Source organism: Dermochelys coriacea, chromosome 5 (assembly GCF_009764565.3).
Source record: "Dermochelys coriacea isolate rDerCor1 chromosome 5, rDerCor1.pri.v4, whole genome shotgun sequence".
NCBI classification, from domain to species: domain Eukaryota; kingdom Metazoa; phylum Chordata; order Testudines; family Dermochelyidae; genus Dermochelys; species Dermochelys coriacea.
Genome location: NC_050072.1, coordinates 132,761,883 through 132,788,591, shown reverse-complemented (window position 1 = coordinate 132,788,591; position 26,709 = coordinate 132,761,883). Strand labels below are relative to the sequence as shown.

Sequence of the window (26,709 nt, the reverse complement as noted above, 5' to 3'; positions counted from 1 at the left end):
AAATCAAACACCCAGTAGTTGGAAAATGCCAGAACTAAGATTGCCTGCAAAACCTTAATTTGGCCTTTTGTGTATTTACATTGTGACAGTCTTTAACTTCATATCATTTTCCCCATAGGACCTGCCTCATTCAATGTACAAGATGATCAGTGCTCACTGAATGGGTAGCTATTCCATATGTCTTTTTTTAGCCTTGTGATTCAGTGAGTGGCCACATACACTATTTGCCGTATATTATCCAAACCCAGATAGAAATTCCTCATAGGCTTTTCTTCTCAAGACAGTATCTTAGTCCCCGACGAACAGTAATGATTTAATCGTGTCACCCCTGTGAGGTGTGGTAGTGCCATTCCTATCCCTATTTTACTCATGAGAATCTAAGCACAGAGATTAAAGCCAAGAACCTCAATTGGATACTGTAATGTGGGGCCTCTGTGTGTTAGCATCCCCTTGTGGCAACAAATTTGCCCCCCTGGTCAGTTGGGCAGAGGAGCTGGAGGCTCAGGAGTTAGCCAGGGGCATATGGCAACCTTGTTGCATCAATAGAGGCTTTGGAGTCAGTGGTGGATAGTGTGGGGGGAGAGGGAAATGTGGAGGTATCGGTGGATCAGCAGGAGGGGAAGGGAAAAAGAGGATGAAAAGATGGGGGATGGTTGGGGGAAGGGACTGGAGGAGTTGGCAGGGGCATCTGGCTTGGCCATTGCAGATCAGTCATGTCCAGCAGTGGAAATGCACCTGTTGACTCTTAGTCCCCAGCCAGTTGTGTGTGGGGGGGGGGAGGGGTGTCCTGTATCACTGGCAGTCTCTCCCCTTGCACCCAGGTTATCTACAAGCTGTGGGGACGGGGAAAACAGTTGAGAAGCACAAATAAGAAAGCACAGGGTACAAACGGGGCAAGTGTGGAGAGAACTGAAGGAGGAAGGATATTTGAGGCACTGAGGATGGGGATGTATAAGTGTCAGATTCCAGGGGGAGGCCTATCAAACATCCTGTAAGCGCTCCTGACAGCATCTTCTGACAGTGCAGGAGGATCCCATGAGCTGCAGAGGCATAATGGGCAGGGGGTGGATGGGGAGCCAGACCCTCCGATGGTGGGGAAGCTGGATATGAATAGTATTAGAGCACCAAGGACACAGGTGTGGAAGGTGGCAGTGTTACTTGGATGTGTTAATGATTCAGGAAGCCAGATTACACTGTGAAATTGCCTGTGAAAAGGCTAGATCTAGCTGGGGGGGGCGGGGCTGGTGGTGATCTGTATGGTCAGTGGGTGACAGTGAAACTGATGGTGTGGGTATATTATTCTACACCTTCAAAATCCCTCAGCCATGGCTTTGGGGGATTATCGCTCACCTGGGCACTAAGCTGGACTTTGAGTGTACAGATGGCACTAGATAGAGGCTTATTAGTGTTTCTGGGCACCCTAGCTTTGGGAGGGAAAGAGCACCTTCCAACAATAATGTTCCTCCTTATCTCTTCACTTCACTTCACTTTTGGATGTAACTTTAACTCTCACGTTCAGGTACAGGAGAGAGTGTGAGCAGTGGGGCGGATCAGAAGGGGCATCAAAGGATCAGATGTTAAATAGTCTCATATGAGAGTATAAAAAGCTGAATTGAAAGATTTTTTTATTTTTATTTTTAAGAGGAGGATTCTGAGGACTAAACCCAGCAGCAGGAGGTGGGGAAGGGTGATGGATGCACATTTTTTAGGGGGGGAAAGGAAGCAGAGAAGTAATAAACTACATACCGAAGGGAGTGAACTGTGTAAGGTTTAGAACCATTGCCCTGGAGGTTTCAGATCATTTTAGTGCAGGTCACTTTGCATTTGGAAGTTGAATCCAAGGCGCTTGGAAGTAATGAGTGGCAGTGACCAGGTGAAGCAGGGGGGAAAGAACTGGGTTTCCCACTTCCTCACTCAGGTTAAGGAATCAGACCATGACCAGGGTATATCTGTCCTTGGTGAGTTAGTGGTTAAATAGGAAGGAGGAAATAAAGCATTTTTTCATGAGTCTTGCCAAAGACCGACGGATTCAGAAAATGGAGAGATATTGGCTGTCCAGGCAGAGGTTGACCTGTGTGGTGCAGCAGAGGCAGGAAGGTCAGGGGAGAAGGCAATGGCTCGAGAAGGAATTGGTAGAGATAAAGAAGTGGTGTGTTTTGTATCACCAAGAGAAGCTGCAGTCTCAAGCAGTCATGCTTTATGGGAAAGATCCCCTCACAGCCCCAGCCTTGACCACACCCTCTTCCCCGTCAGGAATGCAGGAGGTGGTAGGGCAGGAGCACCCTGACTTGGAAGTCAGGGGTAAGAGTGATAATCACAGGATGGGGAGAATATAAGCAGCCTTCATGTGAGGGTTAAGAATAAAAGTAAAGGGAAAGTAGCTGCTGTTAGAGGAAGAGCAACCACCACTGGCACCAGCTTTTTCACCTATAAAAATGAAGAAGGAGACTAGGAACATGCTGGGTGTGAGAAATGCAGAAGGGAGGTATATTACCGACCCTGCAGAGATGCTGGATGTGATCCAGGATTAGTATGTCAATTATTTGATGCAGAAGAGCAACAGCAGCAGACATCAGTACAAAGGGATAGGAGAGCATAAGAATGGCCATATTGGGTCAGACCAAAGGTCCATCCAGCCCAGTATCCTGTCTCCTGACAGTGGCTAATGCCAGGTGCCCCAGAGGGAGTGAACCTAACAGGTAATGACTGAGTGATCTCTCTCCTACCATCCATCTCCACCCTCTGACAAACAGAGGCTAGGGACACCATTCCTTATCTATCCTGGCTAATAGCCATTAATGGACTTAACCTCCATGAATTCATCTAGTTCATTTTTTTTTAAACCGTGTTATAGTCCTAGCCTTCACAACCTCCTCAGGCAAGGAGTTCCACAGGTTGAATGTGTGCTGTGTGAAGAAGAACTTCCTTTTATTTGTTTTAAACCTGCTACCCATTAATTTCATTTGGTGGCCCCTAGTTCTTATATTATGGGAACAAGTAAATAACTTTTCCTTATTCACTTTCTGCACACCACTCATGATTTTATGTACCTCTATAATATCCCCCCTTAGTCTCCTCTTTTCCAAGCTGAAAAGTCCTAGCTTCTTTAATCTCCCCTCATATGGGACCCATTCCAAACCCCTAATCATTTTAGTTTCTCTTCTTTGAACCTTTTCTAATGCCAGTCTATCTTTTTTGAGATGAGACCACATCTGTACACAGTATTCAAGATGTGGACATACTATGGATTTATACAAGGGCAATAAGATATTCTCTGTTTTAGTCTCTATCCCTTTTTTAATGATTCCTAACATCCCGTTTACTTTCTTGACTGCCGCTGCACATTGCGTGGACGTCTTCAGAAAACTATCCATGATGACTCCAAGATCTCTTTCCTGATTAGTTGTAGCTAAATTAGCCCCCCCCAAATCATATTGTATGTATAGTTGGGGTTATTTTTTCCAATGTGCATTACTTTACATTTATCCACATTAAATTTCATTTGCCATTTTGTTGTCCAGTCACTTAGTTTTGTGAGTTCTTTTTGAAGTTCTTCACAGTCTGCTTTGGTCTTAACTATCTTGAGCAGTTTAGTATCGTCTGCAAACTTTGCCACCTCACTGTTTACCCCTTTCTCCAGATCATTTATGAAAAAGTTGAATAGGATTGGTCCTAGGATTGATCCTTGGGGAACTCCACTAGTTACCCCTCTCCATGCTGAAAATTTACCATTTATTCCTACTCTTTGTTCCCTGTCTTTTAACCAGTTCTCAATCCTTGAAAGGATCTTCCCTCTTATCCCATGACAACTTAATTTACGTAAGAGCCTTTGGTGAGGGACCTTGTCAAAGACTTTCTGGAAATCTAAGTACACTATGTCAACTGGATCCCCGTTGTCCACGTTTGTTGACCCCTTTAAAGAACTCTAATAGATTAGTAAGACATAATTTCCCTTTACAGAAACCATGTTGACTTTTGTCCAACAATTTATGTTCTATGTGTCTGACAATTTTATTCTTTACTATTGTTTCAACTAATTTGCCCAGTACTGATGTTAGACTTACTGGTCTGTAATTTCAGGGATCACTTCTAGAGCCATTTTTAAATATTGGTGTTACATTAGCTATCTTCCGGTCATTGGGTTCAGAAGCTGACAGGTTTCAAACCATAGTTAATAGTTCCGCAATTTCACATTTGAGTTCTTTCAGAACTCTTGGGTGAATGCCATCTGGGTCCCAGTGACTTGCTACTGTTAAGTTTATCAATTAATTCCAAAACCCCCTCTAATGACGCTTCAGTCTGTGACAATTCCTCAGATTTGTCACCTACAAAGGATGGCTCAGGTTTGGGCATTCTTGGATTCCATAGTAGTTCCCAAAATTACAGTAGAACAGGCAGAAGGTTTATGCACCCCTGTTCAGTGCCAGGAAGTTTTAGAAGCAATTCAAGCTTTAAAGAAAGGTGTGGCCCCAGGTAGAAATGAGCTGACAAGTGAATTGCACCAGACTTTCCCAGAGGCTTTTGTATTGACAACCATGCTTAATCAGGCACTGGGTAGGAAGGAGTTGGAGAGTCACTTAATGAGGGCTTGTTGATCCTGCTGAGCAAAGCGGGGGACACATTGCTGTTACAAAACTGGAGCTTTCTGATCCTCTTGAATACAGATTATAAAATTTTAGCAAAGGTGCTCCTGAAGCAGCTTGGCAAGGTGGCTCCAATGTTGAGCCATCTGGCCCAGACCAGTGCAGCTAGTAGATTCATTGTGGAGGCATTTGAGGCCTAGGCAGAAGGTGCCTGGTGAGGGTACCTGTATTCCCTGGATCATGTTTCTCAAGACATTCCCTCCTTAGGGTCTTCGGCTTCTCCAAGGCTTACCATGTTCCAGGTGACTGGTTGTAATGATTGGTCCAGATCCTCACTTGCTACCCAGGCTCATGTGTTAATGACTTGTCAGAAAGAGGGCCAGTCTCAGCCTAGGATTATGGGGTATGCCAATTGTTTGGTTAGGGCCACTTATCACTGCAGTATGTTCTTCTCTCATTTGTAAATGGTGGCTGGGGTATGTCTTGACATGTATTCATAGGAGTGGCATCATCTCCCACCATGGAGGTCTGAACCACCATCTGGCTGCAGCTGAAGTCCAAGAAGCTTCTTCCCTTGGACCATCCCTGGTACCATTAACTTTCTAGACCCAGGTTTCTGCCATCCAGACCTGGGCATATTCACATTCTATAAGAAGGCACTCCCTCTTTGTGTCTTGTCTGCCCATAGGAATAGGATGTTAATGGGTTTGGGTCACCGGCACCTTTCCAAGGTGCGGGTGAGGCTGGTTGTGGGGTAGTGGCAGGACCCTGGCCTGTGAGTCCTGCTTCAGTTGTTTCAGTGTCTGGCAGTCCCACTGATGGTGGTGTATCCATGCCCAACCCCTTTGGACTATCCTAAGGGGTGGTCTGATCATCTGGGAGGACTCCTTTAGGGTCAGGCCCCTCAGAGAGATTGTTACTGATTCTGGCTCATCCTCCCAGGTCTCTCACCCTTCCATCACCTGCCCTCCCAATGCCTTGGGGGATTCTCCTTCAGCTTCTACAAAATCCTCCCTTAGCCTCATCACCTCTGATAACATTCCCAGGCAGTGCTGTAGTACCCACCCCTTGCCTCTCACAGGTAACATCTTCATAAACTGGTCATTGTGGTCTGTCACAATGGCCTTGGCCACTTGGGCCCCTGATCATTCCTCCAGATGGAGCCACTTTCCTACAGTGGTCCCTCAACCATTACACTACTATTCAGTGTCTCACCCCCTTGGGGCAGTTCTTGGCTCTAAATCATTGATAGTGGGTCTCTCTGGAAATATCACAATAGTCAAAAATGACAGACTTTGTAGTCTTTTCCAGATCATGGGGGGTCTAGCATAGGCAGCCTGTCAAGAATGGGCCAGAATCAAAGCCTATTGTTCTGCTAGTGCCATCCTTTCAAATATAACTAAAAAGGCTTCAGGGTCATCATCCAGTCCCACGTTGGTTAGTTTCACTGGTACTGGCAGGGAAATCCCCCCAGCAGAAGCATGACTCACTGGAACTCCTTAGGAGCGTAGAGCTGGCACTATCTGCTGTATCATTTTTTTGAAACTCTTGATGCTGGGCCATCAGTTCTGTCAGCAGCTGTTGTTGTTGTGTAGTGTGAACTTGCTGGTGGGTGGTCCACTGTTGCAGTAATTGATGCCGGAACTGTTGTTGCATCTCCACTAACCAATTATACCATCAATCCAGTTCCATCTTGCATGGAGCAGCAGAGATCTATCCCCTCTCAGGCTTTTATTTTTAAGCCCCTTGTATCAGGTATAGTTATGCCCACATTCACCATTATCTGTGGGGCATAAGGGTTTCCCCAAGTCTTCTCCAGCCCCCACTTCAAGTCATTTGTAATGTCCTTTCCCCCCAGTTTGTAGGATAGGAGGGGTTCTCTAAGTAAAATAGACAAAAGAAAGGTCATCTCCTCTTTTCTTCCCTGGTGACAGCGAAGAATCCAAGTGAAAACAAAGATGACCTGACTCTCAGGCAGTCTTTCTGGATTCAGCTGTTTGGACTTAGCCTATCAGTGGGTCTATTGTCTTTTATTAGGGTCTACCTCCAAAGCCCCTCCCCTTGTAGTATCCTGCTTTGCAGCTGGTCCATGCAGCTTTGAGGGCAGTGAGGCCTGCCACTGTCTCCCTCTTGGCTGATTTCTTTCTGTTGTCAGTGGACTCTGAGGTGGAACTGTCCTCCTCTTGTTCACTGTCCCTTCCAGTGTCAGTTTCCCCCTTTTTAAGCTCCCCCACTGCCAACAAGCAGAGCAAGCCTTACAGGTGCACCTTGTTAGCTCTCAACAGACCCAGAAGAGCTCATTAGTCTCCTTTTCACCAGTGTGACTATGTGGGGGCATTTCCCCCCCCCCCACACACACACAGTGAGAAGTGAAGGGGCTGGGTGACAGGAAGGGAATTCCTCCATGTGACAGGAGACACTCGCCTCTCGTGAGCACCTCGTGTCAGTTGGGCACAAACCTGCACACTGTCTCTCTGCTCCCACCGTCCCGGTCAGCTGTTAACCTCATCAGGTGGGTCTTCAGTGACCTAGCCCTCCAGCCAGGTCACACACAGTCAATATGTGAACAAACATACAGACTCTTTCCAGGGTAACAAACAAGGCCTATCACTATGGTTTGGTCGGTATCAGCAGCCCTGTCTCTGAGATCAGTTCTCAGCCCCTTCTGGGCTAGTGTTAAGTCCATCCCTACCCTAGTATGGAGCAGTGCCCCCTAGCTTCCTCCCTGGAGCCTCTTTGCCTTATCAGTTCTTCTTGCCCCAGCTCTCCAGCCTGGTTATTCCTTCAAGTTTGGTCCTCTTCCTGGGGTAACAAAGTTCAACAGATAGTTGGCCCCCTGCAAGGTCTTCAGCCGCATCCTAAAGCCCTTTAAATTCCATCCCTGTGTTGGGGCATCTACACAAAACATATCCCACTTCTTAAGGCTTTGGCTACTCTGCCAGTGCCTGTTGCGGGGAACCCGGGCCTGCCCACTACTAAGGGTCCTAACCCAGGGAGCCTACAAATAGAAGCCCCATTCTGCTTCCTTTAACTCTGTTGCTACTGCTGCTGCTATTCTGCCACTTCCCATGTAGCCGCTTCCTCTTCACCCTTGCCTCAGGGGTCTCTGGCTGTTTCCCGCTGGAGCGGGGTCTCTCCCAAGCCTCTTTACCAGTGGAGTTTTGCAGCCTTCCAGTCCTTCTTCCTTCATCTGTCCTAGCTAGCAACTGATCTACTCAGCCCCTGCAGCTCCTTTTATCTGAGACTGCTTCACGCTGATTGGCCACTTCCCTTTAGCTTCGCTAGGCAGGCCTGGAGGAGCCAACTTTGTTACTCCTGGTCCTGGGGTGGGATGTCGCAGGACTGCAAGGCCTTCAGCAGGGGCCATCGAAGGGCATGGTACAGCCGGTCCTACAGCCCCACACACACGAAGGAGGAAGGGGCCAGGTGACAGGAGGAGGACACCCCTCCCCCCACACACTGTGGAGGCAGAGGCTAGGTGACGGGAGAAGGACACCCCTCCACATACACACTGTGGAGGAAGAGGCCGAGTGACAGGAGCAGGACGCTCCTGCCCACACACACACACTGAGAAGGGGCTGGGTGACAGGCCGGGTTATACATCCTTCCCCAAACACACTGAGGAGGAAGGGGCAGGTGACAGCCCGGGGATACAACCCCTCCCCCACACACCCATGAGGAAGGGGCTGGGTGACAGGAGGAGGACACCCCTCCCCTGCACACACACACACACACACAGGGAGGAGGAGGAAGGGCCGGGTGACACTCCAGGGAAAAAACCCCTCCTCACACACACAGGGAAGAGGAAGAGCCGGGTGACACCCTGGGATACCCCCCACACACACACATAGGGAGGAGGAGGATGGGCCGGGTGACACCCTGGGGATACCCCCCCCCACACACACACAGGGAAGAGGAAGGGCCGGGTGACACCCTGGGATATCCCCCCCCCACACACACACACAGAGGAGGAGGAAGGGCCAGGTGACACCCTGGGGATACCCCCCCCACACACACACACAGGGAAGAGGAAGGGCCGGGTGACACCCTGGGATACCCCCCCCCACACACACACATAGGGAGGAGGAGGAAGGGCCGGGTGACACCCCAGGGAAAAAACCCCTCCTCACACACACAGGGAAGAGGAAGAGCCGGGTGACACCCTGGGATACCCCCCACACACACACATAGGGAGGAGGAGGATGGGCCGGGTGACACCCTGGGGATACCCCCCCACACACACACACAGGGAAGAGGAAGGGCCGGGTGACACCCTGGGATACCCCCCCCCACACACACACACAGAGGAGGAGGAAGGGCCGGGTGACACCCTGGGATACCCCCCCCCCCACACACACAGAGGAGGAGGAAGGGCCAGGTGACACTCTGGGATACCTCCCCAGCACCCACACAAAGGGAGGAGGAGGAAGGGCCGGGTGACAAAGCCCTGAGGTAAGTGGGAAAGCGGGATACCGGGAGGAAGCACAGGCAGGAATGTCTGTGAGGGGAGGGCTCCTGCCTCATACTGGGAATGAGGGGCGATCAACAGGTTATCTCAAGTGCTTATATACAAATGCACAAAGCCTTGGAAACAAGCAGGGAGAACTGGAGGTCCTGGTGATGTCAAGGAATTATGACGTGATTGGAATAACAGAGACTTGGTGGGATAACTCACATGACTGGAGTACAGTCATGGATGGTTATAAACTGTTCAGGAAGGACAGGCAGGGCAGAAAAGGTGGGGGAGTAGCACTGTATGTAAGGGAGCAGTATGACTGCTCAGAGCTCCGGTACGAAACTGTGGAAAAACCTGAGTGTCTCTGGATTAAGTTTAGAAGTGTGTGCAACAAGAGTGATGTCATGGTGGGAGTCTGCTATAGACCACCGGACCAGGGGGATGAGGTGGATGAGGCTTTCTTCCGGCAACTCACGGAAGCTACTAGATCGCATGCCCTGATTCTCATGGGTGACTTTAATTTTCCTGATATCTGCTGGGAGAGCAATACAGCGGTGCATAGACAATCCAGGAAGTTTTTGGAAAGCGTAGGGGACAATTTCCTGGTGCAAGTGCTAGGGGAGCCAACTAGGGGGAGCGCTTTTCTTGACCTGCTGCTCACAAACCGGGTAGAATTAGTGGGGGAAGCAAAAGTGGATGGGAATCTGGGAGGCAGTGACCATGAGTTGGTTGAGTTCAGGATCCTGACGCAGGGAAGAAAGGTAAGCAGCAGGATACGGACCCTGGACTTCAGGAAAGCAGACTTTGACTCCCTCAGGGAACAGATGGCCAGGATCCCCTGGGGGACTAACATGAAAGGGAAGGGAGTCCAGGAGAGCTGGCTGTATTTCAAGGAATCCCTGTTGAGGTTACAGGGACAAACCATCCCGATGAGTCGAAAGAATAGTAAATATGGCAGGCGACCAGCTTGGCTTAATGGTGAAATCCTAGCGGATCTTAAACATAAAAAAGAAGCTTACAAGAAGTGGAAGGTTGGACATATGACCAGGGAAGAGTATAAAAATATTGCTCGGGCATGTAGGAAAGATATCAGGAGGGCCAAATCGCACCTGGAGCTGCAGCTAGCAAGAGATGTCAAGAGTAACAAGAAGGGTTTCTTCAGGTATGTTGGCAACAAGAAGAAAGCCAAGGAAAGTGTGGGCCCCTTACTGAATGAGGGAGGCAAGCTAGTGACAGAGGATGTGGAAAAAGCTAATGTACTCAATGCTTTTTTTGCCTCTGTTTTCACTAACAAGGTCAGCTCCCAGACTGCTGTGCTGGGCATCACAAAATGGGGAAGAGATGGCCAGCCCTCTGTAGAGATAGAGGTGGTTAGGGACTATTTAGAAAAGCTGGACGTGCACAAGTCCATGGGGCCGGACGAATTGCATCCGAGAGTGCTGAGGGAATTGGCGGCTGTGATTGCAGAGCCCTTGGCCATTATCTTTGAAAACTCGTGGCGAACGGGGGAAGTCCCGGATGACTGGAAAAAGGCTAATGTAGTGCCCATCTTTAAAAAAGGGAAGAAGGAGGATCCTGGGAACTACAGGCCGGTCAGCCTCACCTCAGTCCCTGGAAAAATCATGGAGCAGGTCCTCAAAGAATCAATCCTGAAGCACTTAGAGGAGAGGAAAGTGATCAGGAACAGTCAGCATGGATTCACCAAGGGAAGGTCATGCCTGACTAATCTAATCGCCTTTTATGATGAGATTACTGGTTCTGTGGATGAAGGGAAAGCAGTGGATGTATTGTTTCTTGACTTTAGCAAAGCTTTTGACACGGTCTCCCACAGCATTCTTGTCAGCAAGTTAAGGAAGTATGGGCTGGATGAATGCACTATAAGGTGGGTAGAAAGCTGGCTAGATTGTCGGGCTCAACGGGTAGTGATCAATGGCTCCATGTCTAGTTGGCAGCCGGTGTCAAGTGGAGTGCCCCAGGGGTCGGTCCTGGGGCCCGTTTTGTTCAATATCTTCATTAATGATCTGGAGGATGGTGTGGATTGCACTCTCAGCAAATTTGCGGATGATACTAAACTGGGAGGAGTGGTAGATACGCTGGAGGGGAGGGATAGGATACAGAAGGACCTAGACAAATTGGAAGATTGGGCCAAAAGAAATCTAATGAGGTTCAATAAGGATAAGTGCAGGGTCCTGCACTTAGGATGGAAGAATCCAATGCACCGCTACAGACTAGGGACCGAATGGCTCGGCAGCAGTTCTGCGGAAAAGGACCTAGGGGTGACAGTGGACGAGAAGCTGGATATGAGTCAGCAGTGTGCCCTTGTTGCCAAGAAGGCCAATGGCATTTTGGGATGTATAAGTAGGGGCATAGCGAGCAGATCGAGGGACGTGATCGTTCCCCTCTATTCGACACTGGTGAGGCCTCATCTGGAGTACTGTGTCCAGTTTTGGGCCCCACACTACAAGAAGGATGTGGATAAATTGGAAAGAGTACAGCGAAGGGCAACAAAAATGATTAGGGGTCTAGAGCACATGACTTATGAGGAGAGGCTGAGGGAGCTGGGATTGTTTAGTCTGCAGAAGAGAAGAATGAGGGGGGATTTGATAGCTGCTTTCAACTACCTGAAAGGGGCTTTCAAAGAGGATGGCTCTAGACTGTTCTCAATGGTAGCAGATGACAGAACGAGGAGTAATGGTCTCAAGTTGCAATGGGGGAGGTTTAGATTGGATATTAGGAAAAACTTTTTCACTAAGAGGGTGGTGAAACACTGGAATGCGTTACCTAGGGAGGTGGTAGAATCTCCTTCCTTAGAGGTTTTTAAGGTCAGGCTTGACAAAGCCCTGGCTAGGATGATTTAACTGGGACTTGGTCCTGCTTTGAGCAGGGGGTTGGACTAGATGACCTTCTGGGGTCCCTTCCAACCCTGATATTCTATGATTCTATGATTCTATGACACTCTGGGATACCCCCCCCCACACACACAGGGAGGAGGAGGAAGGGCCAGGTGACACTCTGGGATACCCCCCCCACTCACACAAAGGGAGAAGGAGGAAGGGCCGGGTGACACCCTGGGGATCCCCCCCCACACACACACACAGGGAGGAGGAAGGGCCGGGTGAGACCCTGGGATACCTCCCCCCCCCCCACACAGGGAGGAGGAAGGGCCGGATGACACCCTGGGATACCCCCCACCCACACACAGGGAGGAGGAAGGGCCGGATGACACCCTGGGATACCCCCCCCCACACACACAGGGAGGAGGAAGGGCCGGATGACACCCTGGGATACCCCCCACCCACACACAGGGAGGAGGAAGGGCCGGATGACACCCTGGGATACCCCCCCCCCCCACAGGGAGGAGGAGGAAGGGCCGGTGACGAGCCAGGGCTACACCCCCGCTGGTGGCAGCCGGGCGGCGGGGGGCGCGCAGGGCGAGCGCGGGCGGCAAACAGAGCCCGGGGAACACATGGCCGCGGCTGCCGCTGGCGGCTCCGGCGACTCGGAGCCTCCCAACCCCGCCTCCCGGCCCCCCTCGGCCCCCGGCGCCGCAGCCTGGCTGGCAGAGGGGCTGGCGGAGCCCTGAGCGCCGGCGGGTCCCCCCCTCCGCCGCCTCCCCAGCTCCATGCGGCAGCGCCGGGCTCGGGCAGCGGCAGGAGCAGCGCAGCCGGGCGGCAGCTCCCCGGCGCCTCCCGCCCGCCCCCTGCCCTAGCCCCCGGGCCGGGCACCATGCGCTCGCCGCCCCGCGCCGCCGCCCGCCCGCTCCCGCTCCCGCTGCCGCTGCCGCTGCTGCTGCTGCTGGGCACCTCGGCCCTGGCGGCGGCCCCGCCGTGCTCCTCCGCGCCGGCCGGCGCGGGCTCGGTGCAGGAGCTGGCCCGGCGCGCAGCGGTGGTGATCGAGGGCAGGGTGCTGCCGGGGGAGGCGGCTCGCCGGGCAGGGCTGGGGGAAGCGGGGCCGCCGCCCGCCGCCGCCGGCCCCAGCCCGGCGCCCCCGCCCTGGGAGGCGCGGGTGCGGGTGCACCAGGTGTGGGCGGGGAAGGGCGGCGGGCTGCGGAAGGACTCGCTGCTCCGGGTGCGGGGCGAGCCCGGCTCCGCCTGCGGCCGGCTGAAGGAGGAGAGCCGCTACGTCTTCTTCATGGAGCCGCTGGACGCCGGCGCCGCGCTCTTCCGCGCGTCCTCCCCGCCGCTGGAGACCGGCCGCAACCTCAAGCGGGAGGTCAGCCGGGCGCTGTGCCGGGGATGTGGTGAGTGAGCCGCGCCGGGCGCCGGGAGGGCGGGCTGGGGATGGGGCGCTCGGCCCCCGGGGGCTTCCCTGGCCGCTGCCCGGGGGCGAGCCAGGTTGCTGGGGCTGGCTCCAGAGAGCTGCGTGGGGAGGGCGAAACTTCGCAAGCCGGCCCCACGCCCACTTGTGCCACCCAGCGGGCCGGGCGGGAGTTGGGGGTGCTCGGCAGAGGCTGTGTGGGGGGGTGAGCTCTGTGCCAGGCAGCATGCGCTTTGTCTTTGCAAATCAGTGCTCGTTTGTGAGGAGAGCCTTCAAAGTGTCACCAAAGCTGGGGTGCTGGCGAGCCGTCGATTTCACCTGATAAGGGCCTTGGCTGCTCCCCATCCTCCCGAGAAATGGGGGGGGGGTATTTTTTTAGAGGTGTGGGGGAATCAAAGCCTGGATGTCTTGCTTCGATTTGTACGTTGCGAGTTTGGTTAAACAGGCGCGAGGACGGAGCTTTAGCCCTCGGGCCATGAAGAAGAATTAAAGAGGAGCCCAGTTCCAAATCAAGGGGTCTGCAAGGTTGGCCCCCCGCGTCGGACTTGCTACGCTCTGCTTTGACAGATCAGATAACTATCTTGGTTACGCTATGTGAGCAGCATGGCTATTTCAGTCCTTTCTGTTCTACTCGGATTGCAATCATCCTTGCAATCTGGTGATTACCTTTTCACAGAAAGGAGGCAAGATCTCTTCCCAGCCCCTGTATTACCATGGCTGCACATGACAACACTCTCTAGACACAAATAAGCTCGCCTGGAGCCTGTAGAATCCAGCCAGCCAATGTGAACTGTTTGGGTTAACTGGATTGTTTTCGACTCTCCACCTGGCCATGTTTCATAACACCTGTAATTTACAGTCTGTCACTCCTCTTTAATTTGAACGTTTCAAGGTGATTCTATTGTGTGGCTGGGGCACGAATGGCTGCTAGAGCCCACGCTGCTAGGATGAGGTGCCTATCAGCTTAGCTCCTGTATTTTTCAACTTTTTTTTTTAGTCAGACTTGGGTTTTTTTCTCCTTCTCCCTCCCTTTCACCAGAGCAATGTAAAGGTGCCCCAGTGTGCAGAGGGGAGCTGTTCACACGCAGTGGTGCTGAGCAGGAGAGAGTGATGTTGGGATTCCCCAGCTCTGGCTGATAGATGTCACTGTAAAACAAGGGAAACACTCTTCAGGGGACCTGTCTTATTAGCTAACATAAAAGCTGAATAATATTATACAGCAGCTTGTTGTAGAATTTGAAGGCATTCCTGTTTAATCCTCTGTAATAACAACTCTGATATGATTAAATACATACAGAAAGGATTTTGTTTTAGCCACAGAATAGGCCCAGCTGAGAACTGCATGTAGAAAGTCAATACTACTTTGAAACTTGTGTGGTAAAAATCGCTGTGTAAACCTTCACCCCCAGGATCATTTTGATTCAGTACATTATAACAGTGTCAATGTCTAAAGAGTTTCAAATTTTCATGTCAATTTTTTGCAAGCCTTCAATGGCTACTTGAAACATAGAACCCATATTATCTCTGCAAGCATGGTTTTATTATTGTACTCAGAATGGGAAATATTTAGTTGAGCATTGTTCTGTGCTTATGCTTTCTAATCATAGCACTTCTGTAGTTGCAGAATGAAGCAGCTCAAACTATGAGCAATCAGTGAGAAAACAAGGTGATACAAACAGCAATTAACATAGTAGTTCAAATCAGGCAAGGATCTCGGTTGTTGTTGCTGTTTCTAGTCTATACCTGTGCAATGTGTGTGTATATTTACAGTATTTGTTTGCAGCCTGCAATTTGGCAAATATAAAGTAATTATAGGTTACCTTCTTGCTACATTTGAACTTAAGAATATGCCTTGTGATGTCTGCTAATGCGTACACATACTGTTTTACATTTACTTAAGACCTAAACTGTGGAATGAATAAAGCTGCCACTTTGGAATCAAATGCTGCTTCAATTACTCGTGTAGGTAATCCAGTTCACTTCAATGGAATTACTCCTAAGAGTAAAAAGATAGGGTTGTTCCCTTATTTTTGAAACCTTTCCTTTTCTCATGCATATTTATATGGTGCTGTTTCCCACAGTATCTAGGCACTGAAATCCAGAAGAAAGAAGGGCACAGTATTCCATATAGAAGCGAGTTCAGATCTTGCCTTCCTAGGGTTTGGGTAATTGTCTTTGATTCTTAAAAAAAACCACACAATTTTCTCAGTTCTCTGGTGATGGATACAGTGTGCAGAAGGCACAGTCATGCAAGGGTCTCTACATCTGGCACTATCTTTAAGCAGAGGACTGGGGTAAACAGTGATAATATATTTGGTAAATAACAGTGCATAGCACAGAAATATAATGAAATAGAGGAGGTGGGGAATAAATTATCTGGCTAAGAAGTTACTGACTGATCAGCAAGATTAGCAGGGGATGGAGGGATATTCCCAGGCTTTGTTCCCTATACAAATAAACCACAGGAAGTAATATACTGTAGCGATTGTATGGAAATGAAGATGATCTGTACTGGTTTAAAAATGTCAGGCTCATTTAACATTATTTGGGGGTATTATCTAAAGAAATTTAACTTGCTTTTTGGAAGCGACAGAGGGCAAAATCTTGGCTCCACTGAACTCAGTGGCAAAACTCCCATCAAGTTCAATGGGGCCAGGATTTTTCCCAGAGTTTTTCAGTCTCTGGGTCAGATCTTCAGCTGATGTAAATTGTCATAGTTCCATTTTTTACTTTAGTGGTGCTATACTGTTTTATAACAGCTGAGGAACTGTCCCTCTGTCCTTTTCTTTTACTTCACTGCTTTCTCTCCTCCTGATCCTGTTCCCAATGAAATCAATAGCAGTTTTCCTATACTTCAGTGCAAGAAGGACTGAATGCCAAGTACTTTTGATTCTTGAAATATTTTGACATTTACTAATAGGTGGCCAAACTCTGTTCTTTCTCATCCAAGTAGCCTTTGCTCATGTAAATGCTCCTATTGCACTCCAGTTGAACTACCCACATGGGTAGTGTCTTGACAATTGGGCCTCCTGTCTCTAAGACTCAGATCCTCAAAGGTATTTAGGCACCTAATCCCCATGTACAGATTCTGTGAACTTTACTCATATGATTAATTATTACTCATACAAGCTGCACCATTGACTTCAAAGGTAAAGACTAACTCACATGAGTAAGGTGGCCACATTGCTGTCTGTCACGGTAGAACATACCGTAGTGGGCTAAGCAGGGGAGGAAAGCTCAGTCAGGATCATTTTGTGGCATTCAGTTGGTCTACTTAGTTCCTTGTGAAATGACAAGCCACATGGAGCCCCCTGGGTCTGTGCTGATCCCAAGGGATCAACAGGAGACTAATGTCATCTGCATTGAGGCCCTGTTCCTTTGCCTTGGCTCTATACCCCCAATATACTCCCCACCCCCAACTCCCTGTCAACAAGGCTTCAATAGGGCCTTGCTACCAGGGAATTCCCTGGACCATGGCTGGTCTCCATACAGGGGTTTCCCCATCATAAGTTGTTTGATCTTTCCTAGATAACATGCCTGGGGCTTGTAGGGAATGAAGTGTGTGTGTGTGTGGGGGGCATCTATCCCTTATTCCTAGCCTCCCTCCCTTCCATGAAGATGCCATAGAATGTCTCCCCAGCTGGGTCTAGGAAAGGGGTGGGATTATGCTATACATTTATTATGGGGGTACAGTCTGGCCCAGGGTTTGCAGGATTGGGCTACATATGATCTAAGGAATGTCTCTATATACTTTCTTTTTAAATGTATGCAAGATGACTTTCTATTTGGCCAAATTTTATAAGTAAACCTAGCATCTCTTCTTACATTTCATTTTTTATTTATTTAGGAAGTTCTAAAGGTTTACAAATCATTGGCATGTAATTATCAGAGACAAAACAATAATAATTACAAGAGTGAGCTTTTGTTAGAGAAACATTATGCATACAGTATATTTTACTATCTTCAAGTGGTGTCTATAGTATACAGAAGCAATTTTTTAGTATAATAAGAATGTGCATCAGCTTTGTATTCCTGTATGTCAGTTGTGTGTAGAACTGTTTTCTCATACATTCTGAGATACTGTATTCAATTTATATATAATATATAGCATTCAGCACTTTATATGTGTAATGGCATTTTAAGTATATTGACTATAAGGAGATATTCACATTAAAATACTGCTGTGGGGATTTTCTGTTGAGCATTAAAGAGATTTTTACAAAGCTATATTAAGTGATTAGCATTAAGAATAGCAACAGTTTATATATACGTATGCATAAATGTATGCACAAATGTCATTTGCCCACGTAATGTGCTGGTCGTCACCAAAAATTATGTTAAACACACAAATCATGATGTCTAAAATCCATCATGTGAGTGAAGCACTTAGTTTACTGAGAAGTGTAACTTTATTATTTTTTATATTGTGGATACTCAGTACACACCAAAATAATTTCTCATCCGTGTTCACTAAGTAAAACTGAAATATAGTCATATGGGAAAACCCCTCAGAATACAAACAATTTAAAAACACATTTGAAGCTGAATTAAAAATTGTTGCTTTACTGTTTACTCACACATGGGAGTATATTTTCCTCTTTATACGCTAGGTTGCACACACACTATTCCAATGGACGTTACATACATACCCTGTTATACATAGAGGTTAGATACAATCCCTAAGGCTGTGAATCATTTCAATGAGGTTAACAGCCCTATCTAAAAAATCAAAATAATACACTGTACATCTCACTGGCCTATACATGTTTCTAATTAAATAAAGGAGCAAAGCATTTGAATATCTGTCCTGTACTTTAAATATGTTGTCCACTTACTATTTAAATTGATTCACATTATTGCAATGCCACTTTACATAAATAGACTGAAGTTAAAAAAAATCAGATTTAAAATATAAATACCTGACCCTCCCTGGTACTTATTATTGTTATTTAGCTATTCCTGGAATTACTGAAAATAAACTATATTAATAATTCATTTAAATGGGTACATGAATAAATATCAGATTGTGGCTGGATAATATTAATAATGTGTCTCTTTAAAGAAAGAAGATATACATCACTACCTGGAAATGATTGTTCAGAGTTCACATGCTTAAATGCTTTGCTGATTTGAGGCCATATTCATTTTTATATATTCACTTTCTAATTTTTATGTATATATCGACATTATTCTTGTATAAAGGATATATTTTATATCAGGTATACATATATAGACAGATGGACATATGCACACATCATATATATATGTACAAGAATAAATACAGGAGGAATTAGGTATTTCAAAGACATTTGAAATCTGATTTTTCTCTTCACTTCAGTGTATTTGATTCACATTATTCCAATGACAGTTTAAACAATCTAAAGAGTATCATATGTAAAGTGTACGATAGACATTTCTCTCTCTCTCCCTCATATATGATTATAATTTATGGGCAAGTTACATAATAAATATTTAAAGTTAAGTCTTCACAGTGTATGTCTTCCCTAAATTTAGATTAAACTATAAAGAGTTAACTAGTATAAACTCTTATTATACTGGACAGACTTTAAGAGCCCCATCATTTCATTATGGAGACTGTGGAAAATTCTCTACACCTGTCTCATGACTGACTGTACTTTATGCTCCAGAGGGTTACACCCACAGAAAAATTTAGCAACTTTTGTCAAAACCTGCTTCTAATTCTTTGCAAATTAATGTTTCCTGCAGCAACCTATGACACAAAAGTGGTCCCATGCATAAGAACCTTGATCTGAAAACTCTAGAAAATAATATGTGATCTGGAGAAATGAGGGCAAAGTCCAAATACTATGGGCCAGATTGTTACCCCCCACACATCCATGGAGGAGACTATAAATAATGGGTTCTTTTGGTTATTTATTAATTGAGACATCAACTGGCCAAGCTCAAGTTTGGTTTATTAATCGAAGACTAGAAGCAGCATAAACAGAAAAAGAAAAGGAGTACTTGTGGCACCTTAGAGACTAACAAATTTATTAGAGCATAAGCTTTCGTGAGCTACAGCTCACTTCATCGGATGCATTTGGTGGAAAAAACCGTTTTTTCCACCAAATGCATCCGATGAAGTGAGCTGTAGCTCACGAAAGCTTATGCTCTAATAAATTTGTTAGTCTCTAAGGTGCCACAAGTACTCCTTTTCTTTTTGCGAATACAGACTAACACGGCTGCTACTCTGAAACAGAAAAAGTAAACTCATCAGTACTGGGGCTCTGTCGCTCATCTTGTTCTGAATTGTGATTGTTTCAATGGATCTTTATAGCCATGGTGTTTTTCCTATATTACAATTTGCGGTTTTAACTGGGTAGCTTAGGATCAGTCAGTCAACAGGAAATGTAGACAGTTACATTTCCATTCATATTATCCTTCATATTACCAGTGACAAAGAATAAAAACAGCTTCAAGCTACTTTGACATGGGTTCAGAACAAGTCTTTAACCAATCGTTATTAAATGTCATATTCTGTCATGTTTGCCTTTCATTGTTTTTTCCTTTTATAATGTTCTTATCCACTTACTCTTTTCTTGGTGGTTTTCATTACAGCTTTATAACTTGTTCTTCCAGTAGTCAGAGTCAATCACAACCACAGAAACAACTTTAAGCAGGCTGAAAAGATAGGTCACAGAAAGGTCATGCATCTCCATTCTATAAGCAACAGAAGTGTAACAGACTCAGAGTCATATTTGCTTTTAGTTCCTGATATAAACTGTGAGGGATTCTGGGAGCATTTAAGCCAATTAGGACTGGGTGAAATTTGGGGAGGGAGGGCATCTGCCAATGTGGTTCAATGTGCCCTTTGTAACGTGCGGGTATACATCTGTGGGGAAAGGGCAGGCCAGCAGCTTCAAAATATATGGTTCTTTTCAGTAACATGCATTAGAAAGTGTTCAGATTCTGAAAGCAAAGTTATTTTAAATGTATGCCTATGTTTTATTAGATATATTTGATCCTCATTCTGCATTTTTTTCTCAGGCAAAATTCCTGCTGAAATCAAAGATCAGGCCTTTGGTGTAATATACAGTCTGTATTTCTGATGCCTGGATTTTCAAAATGCGTGTCATCACGATATTTGTTTGCTATTTTTAAACTTATTTTTATTATGAGTTTTCAAAAACCTTTAAGAGTAATACATCTTTTTTATCATGATATCAACAAGTCTGTTTACGGCAACAGCTATGATTCCTTTATAAACCACCTACTTTCTATCAGGACCAGTTGTCTGTTTTATAATAGTTATATGTATGTGTTTGCACTTCCTTTGTGCAAAAGAACATTTGGTAGTATAGAAGAAGGGAATCAGATTCAGAACAGTGAATATGGATTCAATTAATTTTTGCAACAGCTGTCTAAAACACATCCAGTCCTTTTGCAAGGCCATTCCTTCTCATCTTTCACATTTGTTATTTAACTATGCTAAGCTGTCTTATTAGTAACTGCTGAAGAACAGTTAATTCTATTGTTCTTAGAGCTGAAAGATATATAATTATTGAAAATGTAGTGACGCTAGATTGCATCTACCAGTGGAACAAATCAGAATGTATTAATATCTGTCATTTAAAATATTTTGCAAAAGCAGCTGCCATAAGTGAGAAGCTTTCAGTAACAGTTGTGTTTTTTTAATAATAATTTTTCACATATAAAATATTTTCTATAGTAATTTTGTAAAGGGGCAGATTTGTTACCAGCTGTATCAACCATTTAAATCTAGTAGTTTACATGCAGGGTATTACCACTACACCAAAATGAAATATTTGGTACTCCTTGTGTAATTACTCCACTAGTAATTGCCCTAATCTCATAGCAACGTGCAAATGAAGACAAAGGCAGAATTCTTCTCCCATTTCAAAAAACAAAAGAAAAAAAATCCATTATTTCTAGTGATCACCATGGGCTCAGTTTTGCATCCCTTATTCAGTGAATTGATTCACATGAGGTCAGTAGGGCTCCTTGTGTGAGCACTAGTGAATCACATAAGTAAGGGTTACAGAGTTTGGGTCTTCAATGGACATTATTAAGAAAAATTCAGGCATGTTAATTTTTTCTGCCACTGGTGGGAATAACATTGAACATAGGTGTCACATTTTTTGCTAATTTTCAATAAACAATTTGATCAGACGAAGGAGCTCAACCCTGTAGCATTTAAAGCCTGATTCTGCTGCTCTGGAATCCATAGGGCAATCAACTTCAGCGCATGGTTGACTTTAATCATATGAATAGTCCCAGCAATGAGACTAAAGTTAAAGTTAAGCATGTGAATAAACCTTTTTCTGGATAGGGCCTTAAGCACATTTTGAAGTGCTTTGTTCAATCAAGGACTTAAACATGCATAAATCCCATTGAAAATCAGTGGAAGTTTTTTTGGGCTTTACTAGATACATAGGTTGTGTTGCATTAGAACTCTAAAATATTTGGAACAAGCTGATCCTGAAAATATTGGGCAACATTATTTTTTTAACAGGTAGGATTTTGAAAGTGTTTGAACTTCCAATTTACATTAAGGTCTGCTCGTGTCTTCATTGATGTCAACAGCAAAACTGCCTTGAGTATTTTTAAATATAAAATTTTTAAAAAATTATACAGAAGACAGAACTGGTTTGTTTTTAATATGATTTTTATCCATTCTAACTTATTTAGGTGCCTAATTATGATCCTAGGAGCAGGTTTGAAAATTGTGGCTATACTGCACTATAACTGAATGTGCAGACTAAATCACTCTATTGACTAAATTTTCAAAAAGGTCTCCCTTTTGTGGGTGCAAGTAGCATCCACACCTTTACTCCCCAGATTGCATTGCATGTGCCTATCAGAGTGCTTGTACTACTAATTATCTGATTTCCATGGGACTTAAGTGTGTGCGAAAAATTAAGTACATTATTAAATGCTTTTCTGACTATGGATGCTTGTCTAAATCAGAGCCTTTGAGAGCATGTAGAGAAAGAAGTTTCCCTTGCCACGCATGGCTAATTTTTTATTTGCTTGTTTGTTTGTGACTCAACCTGGCTGATTATCTCAGGGGTGTGACTCATACCAAACATTTATAAGAAAGATATTTATAGAAAGAGGACAATATATTTTTCTTGTCTTCCTCTTTTGTGCAGGGAATATTTGTTCTCATCATTTCTCTCAAGAAACTCAATATTTGCGCTAATAATACAGAATAACCATTGACTTCTGTGCAGAGGTATTGATTTCAGAAATCCCTTTGAAATGTCATATTAATCTATTTAACTTCCAGACCTTGCTTTGGAGGCTCAAAAGAATCTCCTGACCATTCTCAGATGTGTGATCACCTTTTGTCTCTCTTAATTAAGGTTTCACAACTTCCTAGCTTTCCCCCTGGTCCTGAGTGAATCAATCTACCATGGTGGTTTAATGGTCCCTGAACTTTAAAAATGACGACATAGCTCCACTAGTTTGCTCTTTGTTTCAACTAACACAACTCCAAGTGTATGCTTGTGTGTGTTCTGATATCTTGAGCCTTGAATCTCAGTGAAGCTATTTAAAAAATAAAAATCAAATACTAAATTTGTGTAGCGTGTGACTTTCCAACACTTAAAGCTTGATTTACAGTACTTCTTTTTGTTTGTACAGGTAACTATATACACGTAAAATACCCAGGTATGGACACAGGCTTTATTATTATATGCAGATAAGAACACAGATACTGTGTTTCCACATAAGAATATACAGAGGCAACTGATGCATATTTATTATACACAGCTATTTGGTGAAATATTGTTATACATGGATGAATCTAGAAGAAGCTGAGGTAGAGTTTTTATACACATGTAGGTATATGGGTGTTTGGTGCAGCATGTAGACACTTGGGCAGGCAGGTGTTATGGGAGATTAATTTCTTTCTAGATAGAGGACAGTGTAGCTGTAGCTCAAGGTCATTATATCTTGTTTTTGTTTCTTGCAGGTTATAACTAACTCACTGATTAAAGTCCAATGCTTTTCAAACCTGCTTTGTTTCTCTCTTACCGATATTTTGTTTTGCCAGATTGTAATGATATGATTTTCTCTTGTGATATATTTTTCCTGCTGTTATTTAATATTCAGAATACATCTTTTCATTTATTGTTTGGTAGATTTTGGGGGAGAGTCTGCCAGAACATAACACACTGGCTTTTTTTTTTTTTTTACTTATGTGTATGTCAGATGGTTTTTTGTAAGATTCCATTAATGTATGACTAAAATGTATGGGTTTGTGCACACTCTTTGAAAATGTATGTGTTATGAACCAGTTGTCTTTATTCTTTCTAGCAAGGGCTTTGCCTGCTTGAGTTTGTTTTGCTGATGTTGTAGAGTGTATTTACTTTCCATTAGAATTCATTCCATGATAGTGAGGCAGTGGTGGTGTGTGAATTCTGAAGCACGTTTATCTGAAAGACATCTTTTATGGTACCATGGAATTCTGCTTCCCATATTTTTTTTAATGTGCGGTGAGTTGTCTATTTCAGCATTAACCAAAGTTATGTACAAAGTGGTCTTAGATATTAGGTGTACCTGCTTTTCTAAGTTTTTGCACTTCACTTGCAAATTTGGATTCAGGTTGCTGTATACCTGCCCAAGCAATTTTGATATGCTGGTAATCTTGGACCTATTTATAAAAATCCGATCTTTGAAGGGTACATGGGATAACCTGAGAAATTACAGACTCGATTAGTCTAATTTTGATCCCAGGCAAAATAATTAAAAAGTTGATACAGGAATTGATCAGTAAAGAAATAAAGGATGGAAATATAATTAATGCCAGTCAGAATGGGTTCAGGGAAAATAGGTTCCATCAAATTAATCCAGTGTTGCTCTTTGATGAGATTACAAGTTTGGTTGATAAAAGTAATTGTGTTGACATAATATTTTTAGACTTTTGTAAGGCATTTAACTTAACATTTCATGACATTCTGTTAAAAATAGCACTATACTAAAGCAATGTAGCACATAGTTTTTAATCCACTTAATATCTAACTGATAGATCTCAAACCCTACTTGTTCATGTGGGAATCATCAATGAATGGAGGGTGGAACTTCTCGTCGGGTTATAAAACAATCAGTCCTCAGCCCAACATTTTTCAATATTTTTTATCAATAATCAGTAAGAAACAAAAAATCATTGCTGATAAATTTTGCAGATGACACAAATATTGGTGGAATGATAAATAATTACAAGGACAGATCACTGATACATAGGGACTTAGATCACTTTAAGCTGTGTGCAGCCAAACAATACGCATTTGAATACAGCCACATGCAAAGTCATATCTAGGAACAGAAAATGTAGGCTATATTTACAGGCAGGAGGGACTGTATTTAGGGGTCATAGTAGACAACCAATGAAACATGAAAAAGTATTTAGGGATCATAGTAGACAACCAATGAAACATGAGCTCCCAGTATGATGCTGTGAGTAAAAGGGCTAATGTCATCCTAAAATGATGAAGAAGATGATGATGATGATCATCATCATCATTGTAATTACCCGATTCTGCCAGGCACTGTATAAACACAGAACAAAAAGACAGTCCCTACCACAAAGAGATTTACAGTGTAAGTATAAATAGAGGAATATTGAGTAGGAGTAGGGAGCTGATATTACTTTTCCAGACAGTATTGGTGAAACAAATACTGTAATAATGTATCCAGTTCTGGTGTGAACACTTTAAAAAGAATGTTGAAAAATTGGAAGTAGCTACAAGAGTGTCTTGAGGACTGGAAACATGGTTTATAATGAGAGACTGAAGAACCTTAGTCTACTAATGACAGGTTTCAGAGTAGCAGCCGTGTTAGTCTGTATTCGCAAAAAGAAAAGGAGTACTTGTGGCACCTTAGAGACTAACAAATTTATTTGAGCATAAGCTTTCGTGAGCTACAGCTCACTTCATCCGATGAAGTGAGCTGTAGCTCACGAAAGCTTATGCTCAAATAACTTTGTTAGTCTCTAAGGTGCCACAAGTACTCCTTTTCTTTTAGTCTACTAACCTTCTCTTCTATAAGGTAAAGAAGTGATTTACTCATGATCTAGAAGTACTTTCACAGAGAGAAGATTTCTGGTAATAAAGGGCTCTTTAATCTAGAAATATTCAATCTAGGAAGTTGAAGCTAAAAAATCTCAAAGTAAAAATAGCAGTAAGGATAATGAATCATTGCAACAAATTACTAACAGAGGTAATGGATTATCCATCACTTGAAGTCTTTAAATCAAGATTGGATGTCTTTCTAAAAACTATGCTCTAATTTAACCACAAGTTATTGGGCTCAATGAGAAATCACTGGGTGAAGTACTGTGGGATGTGCTATGCAGGAGCTCAGACTAGATTATCATAATGCCTCAAAAACTGTCAATCTATTGTTGAGTGCGTTGTTGAAGTGGCCTCAAATTTAAAATCTGAAAGAGTTGATTGAAGTGAGTGTATTCTGCTTGCATCCAGCTATTATCTCATGGATAAAACCAGGCACATACTCTAGGATGTTGACAGTTTTTACGTTGTGAATTTACTTGACAATGACATTTTTATGTGTTTCCAAATACTTAAGTTCTGTGTGTGTAGGTCACATCCTTTCCTCTGGTGTTTGAGCGCTAGGCAAATTAAATGGTCTTTATGAATGTCTAAACAGAGACCAGATATGTCTCTTCTATTGTTCTTCTCAGAGGCAGGAAAGATTGGTCAGAACTTCATTTAATTCTTCTTGTCCCTTTATGGTTTTTTTCCTCCATGTCTCCACAACTGTGAAAGCAGATACAATGGTGGGGGGGTATGTTTGACGGGTGTTAGCGAGTGTGTATTGTGGGAAGGCAATGTCAAAAGAGGTCTTGTATTTTGTATTAAAGGTGTTCAGATCAAACTCATTGTCCTCAATTCTCCTGCCAGCTAGTTCCACATTCTGCCAAAAATTCTGTGTGTTTTACTTCTGACTCATTGATCCTGTAGGCCATGGCTACCTCTGGTGGTTCTGGAGGGAGAGGCAGTCTCTGAGATAACTCAGTCCAAGCCCATGGAGAGATTGGTCCAGGAGCTGATTTCCTTCAGGCATGGGGAAAGCTGGGGAATGGTGTGAATTGTACTTAAGGAGAAGGAGATGTATTGTTGGGGCCAAGGTTTCAAAAGTGCTCCACACACAGCAACTGCTGATGTTTTCCAGGAGACCTGCTGGGGCTCATCACTTTTAAATACGTGGCCCATAAGCATCATCTGTATATTTGAGGCAATGGGCCAATATTTTCAAAGGTAGTAGCCTCAAGTTTAAAATGTGTAGTTGCTTAACCGGTTTGATTTTTCAGTGCTGCCTGCAGCTCCTGTGAACACCATGAGTTTGAAGGGCTGGCGTTTAGAAAATAGTACATTCTCGTTTTAAAGGGAGGAGACTTGGCATGGA

General features: G+C 44.6%; 1 protein-coding gene across 5 annotated transcripts in view; it reads left to right on the top strand.

The window, feature by feature from the left end:
- Positions 1-13,052: 13,052 nt before the first annotated feature.
- Positions 13,053-26,709, top strand: part of NRG1 (neuregulin 1) — a 761,379-nt gene continuing 747,722 nt past the window's right edge. For 3 of the 5 annotated variants that reach the window (XM_038403302.2, XM_038403299.2, XM_038403298.2), the window contains exon 1: positions 13,053-13,279. In XM_038403302.2, coding sequence (XP_038259230.1) covers positions 13,171-13,279 — 109 coding nt within the window. In that variant the 5' untranslated portion in view covers positions 13,053-13,170. The remainder of the gene's footprint in view (positions 13,280-26,709) is intronic. The other 2 variants (XM_043514726.1, XM_038403303.2) reach the window with 2 other exon arrangements.